Raw genomic sequence first — 4700 nt, forward strand, 5'->3', positions numbered from 1 at the left:
TGATCATACATATTTTTTTGTTTATTTTTTTCATGAAGCATGTGTCATTAGCACTCGTAGCTGCGTAATATAGCTAACATAACATTACTTAGCGAGCCGTAGTAGAGACGATAAATAATCTATAGGCCTAGCTCAAGATGATAGCTGTAGTGTTGAATTGTGCATAATTTTGCTTTAGATAACTAAATACATGTTTAACAGATAGTAGGCCTAACGTTACTCCGCATCTAGGAACTTTTCTTAGAACTATATTTACCCTCTGTCTAACTCTTTTTACCATGTTCACCTGTAAGTTTACCTGCACATTTTTTCGCCTTTGTTTTGTTTTTATATTCTCTACCTATGTTTACTGATGTCTTTATCTTGTATCTGTGTGTGTCCTACACACTTTGTTGTATGTGTGTGTTATTATTTTGTGTCTGCAATGCAGTTGTGAGTTGATATTTGAGTGTATGTTACTCTGTTTATCTGTAATCAAGACATTTTATAAACGTGATGTAATTGTTGTGTTGATTTGTTTATTTATTTTTTATTAGTTATGAGAAAGACATATCAACGTCCACACCATCGAAAAGTGGATTTACAATGCCACCACCACCTGTATCCACTATTGTCTCTGAGTCGCTTTCTGACCGGTGAGAGTTGTATGTTGTGTCGTTCAGTGAACGAGTGACAGTTTTTATAACAATCAACATGTTTATCTGTTTTTATTGTCATTTTTCCAGAGATGATGACTTCTCAGTCCCTGGAGTTGAAGAGTTGGATAGTAGCAGCGTACAGGATAAAAACATTCAGGAATTAGATGCAAGGTATTGATTAGTGAGACATTTGTATATATTTTTTATCAAACTTCACTTTATAGTTATTGTCTCCATCATTACTTCAACCAGTGATGGTGACATAAAATCTTCTTTTTTATCTCTCTTTAGTATGTCATCACTGGATCTGGATGTCATCAGTGAAGATGAATTTAACAACATTAAAAACTCAATGTAAGTTGTTGTGTTGACTGAATAGATGTTTTAAATTATATTGTTAGATTGAATATAATTTTCCAATTTTATTACATAGTATCGAGTGGGAAGATGACACCTGGTGTCCTGATATGGAGACAAAGTCTGTGTCATCATTTGAAGAAGACGAAACAAAGGAAATAGATACAGACTATGATGACAGTGATGATGAGGACTATATGCCACATATTTGTGTGCGGTAGGTTCAATACTGTATGACTATTATATTGAAGTTATTCATATGTTTGCTAGATATTTTTTAAATATTTGTGTTACAACAGGACTGGCGGTGCTCTGAAGACTCCGATTTGTCTGGATTCCCTTCAAACAATTAGTATGGAGGACACTGTGCACGATGCTGAAGACAACTCCCAAGACCCTTCTATTGCAGACATACATCCAATCCCAGAGACTGCTAAAATCATGGTTGAGGATGACATAATTGGCCAGCCAGCATCTATAACATACCAAAGTTGTCTGAAGCTGCTTGCTGAATATCTTGTTCTACCTGTGAACATGTGTACTGCTAAGGACACAAACACAAATGCAGAGTGTGGGGCACATAAACCATTTGAGGTCAACATGCATTCCAGGGGTACAGCTGCAATTGTGGAATGGGTGAGTCTGAACTTTGTGTGACTGTATTGATAACATGTTTTGAACAATTTAAAATGTTTTTGATGTGTAATATAGGTTAAATATATATTTTTAATTGTCTTTCTTTTTCAGATATGTTGTAATGGTCACACTGTTTGGAAATGGTCTTCACAGCCCAATTTTAAATATGGAATGCTTGCTGGGGACTTTATGTTGGCGTGTAACATACTGCTGTCTGGCAACAACTATGCCAAGATTTTTCTTCTCTTTAAATTTATGAATATGGGGATGGTGGAGAAGTCATCTTTTTTCCGAATACAAGACTCATACTGTGTGGACACCATAAAGGAATTCTGGAAGGAGAAGAGAGCTGAAATCATTGCCCAAATACAGTCCAAAGGGCCTATTGTGGCCTTAGGTAAATTCACATACACACACAAATAAACAGGATATCTATTAAAAGAGAGTACAGAATATTTCAAAAGATGCATTTACAAGAGGCAAGGTGTGAATGATGGCTAAACCACATGTGGTCATGTGAATGTGATCCTCAGATTTGTATGTATAACCCTCTTTTTACACCTTGCCTCATGTGACCCTATTGACTCAAAGGATGACAGTGTGGGTCAACGACAATCAGCACCACTGTCAAGGTGACAACCCCACTATAGGTGAAATACCAGTAACTAAACATCACTTGGTAAAATGGAAACAGACACTTTGATGTATAAATGTTTGTGTTGTTTGTTTTACAAAATCTTCCATTAGTAAAAGATACCGGCCTTATACAGAGCTAATCTCATCTACGGTTGCCCAGTGATTTTATGCAGTTATATACTGTATGTATAAAATGAGTATGTCATTGTTGAACAGTATTTAGCTCTTTTGCTTTCCCTTATAAAAGGTGATGCTCGGATGGACAGTCCTGGATTCTGTGCACAGTATTGCACATATTCAACAATGGAAAATGAAACTAAACATATAATCAGTATGGTCAACATCGACAAGAGGGAGACCATGAGGAACTCTGTTGTAATGGAGAAAGATGCCTTTCAACAGACCTTCGAGGCACTCTGCAAAGAAATAAACTTGACTGAAATTTGTACTGATGCTCATTCTCAAATATCAGCTCTCTTCAGTAAGTAGCTTTACTATAGTCTTTATGGTTTTTGTAAAGCACCCCAAATTTCTGCACTCATTACAGACAAAATACATCACTCTGATTATGACATGATATTGTTTTGGGTTATTTTGGGTGAGTATGCATTAAATTCCTAGCTTTTGTCCTCCAGAAAAAGGGAAATACAGAGACAGCGGAGTCTACCACACTCTGGACGTCTGGCATGGGTCCAAAAACTTGAGCAAAAAAATTCATGCAGTAAGTATAATAAATCCGCATCAGTAATCAATTTCATCTGATCACAATAAAAACTTACATAACAGCACCCTTACATACCTTTTTATTTATTTTTTTACATATATTATTGTATCTTTAATCCTGTTGACATAATCATAGTTTACCTAACACAAAAGAATAATTGTTTATGCATCCAGGCAGGGCAGCAAAAGGGGTGTGCCATTCACTAGATGTGGAATAAAGACATCTGCAATCACTTCTGGTACTGCTGTAAGACTGCAGATACCTATGAAGAGTTGATTGTGAGTATTTTCTTCTTTGATATATTTTTTCATTTTCAATATTTAGAAAGAGAAGAAATTGAAGCATCTCTTTTCATAAACTAAACTAACTTATATAATCACCCGTTTTGGTTTATAGGTTTAAAAATGAAATAACTGATATAGTGGGTATTTATTGTACAAATGTTGTGACATATTATGTGTATTTGTTATTACTTTTGGCATTCAATTACATTTATAATGCTTTAGTCCATCACTTTTTAAATCTAAAAATTACAAGTTTTTATGCTGTTTGTGTAAAATCTTGTTGTGGCTTGTTTATTAGAATTTGAAATCAGTTTGTAAATGTTTTACCACAGGACATGTGGGTGGGAGTCCTGCACCATGTCACAGGAGAACACACGTGGGCTCTTGGTGAGTGTAAACATGGCCCCTTGCTGGACGACAGAGATAAAGAATTGATTGAGAGTGGTTCAGTGGCACATGAGAGGCTGGCTGAAATTATTCTCGATGAACGCTGGCTGAAGGTCGTCCCCAAGTATCTGAATTTCAGGTACGTAAGCAACTTTATATAGCTCTATATTGTAAATGGTCAAATCAACTGTGTGAAAGACATTTTACTGTAATTGACGTCGATATTACATGAACAAGATTATTATAAAAAAAAATATATTGTATGTATTTTTATCTAATGTGCACTCAGGTCAACTGCAGATTTGGAGTCGTTTCACAACCACATACTGATGTATGCCAGCAAGCGCTTCAGCTTTTCCCCACCAGTTTATGCTGCTCGTACCATGCTGGCTGGCCTCGATTACAACCATCATCTCCATAGACCAGTCAGGAGAAAAGCTGATGGCACAATTCAGTAAGTTTTGAATTCTTTTTATAAAATAAATGTTACATTGTAAACTTTTCACTAAGCTGATACACTTCTCTATATTGTCAGGTATGGCAAGGTGTACAACAAAAAGTCCAGGAAGTGGAGGTTATACTCATTGAAGGTGGAGAAGGACTACAGCTACATCTCTGACCTACAGCGTGCCATCCTCCTTCGACAGATATCAGCTAATAAGGGGATGCCTAGAAGCAGAACCAGGAGACCTGATGATCCCCGTCAACATGGCGTACTGTCTGGTGCACCTGCTCCATCAACATAGGAGCTATTGCAAATTCAAGTCAGCAGAGGGTTAGGTGAGTTCTTTAAATACTTGTACCTCTAGTAGTACCAGCTATTTTATGAGCTATATGGATTTATTGAAATTTTTTTTAAATGTGAATTTAAATTTCAACAATACATATTACACAATTTTAACTGTAACATATCAAACTCATAAACTGTTATTATAATCTAAAGTGGTTATATAAAAGTCATGATACAATCCAAATATCACGTCGGTGACTTTATCATCCAAGACAAATGTAGTAGTAAATATGATTTTGGCAAACTAA

At 35.9% G+C, this 4700-nt stretch overlaps 1 protein-coding gene across 1 annotated transcript; it reads left to right on the plus strand.

Annotated features, from left to right (window-relative positions):
- The first annotated feature begins 407 nt into the window (after positions 1 to 407).
- On the plus strand, positions 408 to 2756 carry LOC132107369 (uncharacterized). Its single transcript, XM_059513593.1, has 7 exons — positions 408 to 635; positions 726 to 809; positions 930 to 992; positions 1072 to 1212; positions 1295 to 1631; positions 1743 to 2028; positions 2515 to 2756. Exons 1-7 carry the CDS (start codon positions 586 to 588, stop codon positions 2754 to 2756), a joined length of 1203 nt encoding a protein of 400 aa, XP_059369576.1. The 5' UTR covers positions 408 to 585.
- Positions 2757 to 4700: the final 1944 nt, after the last annotated feature.

This window comes from Carassius carassius, chromosome 27 (assembly GCF_963082965.1).
Source record: "Carassius carassius chromosome 27, fCarCar2.1, whole genome shotgun sequence".
Taxonomy (NCBI): Eukaryota; Metazoa; Chordata; class Actinopteri; order Cypriniformes; family Cyprinidae; genus Carassius; species Carassius carassius.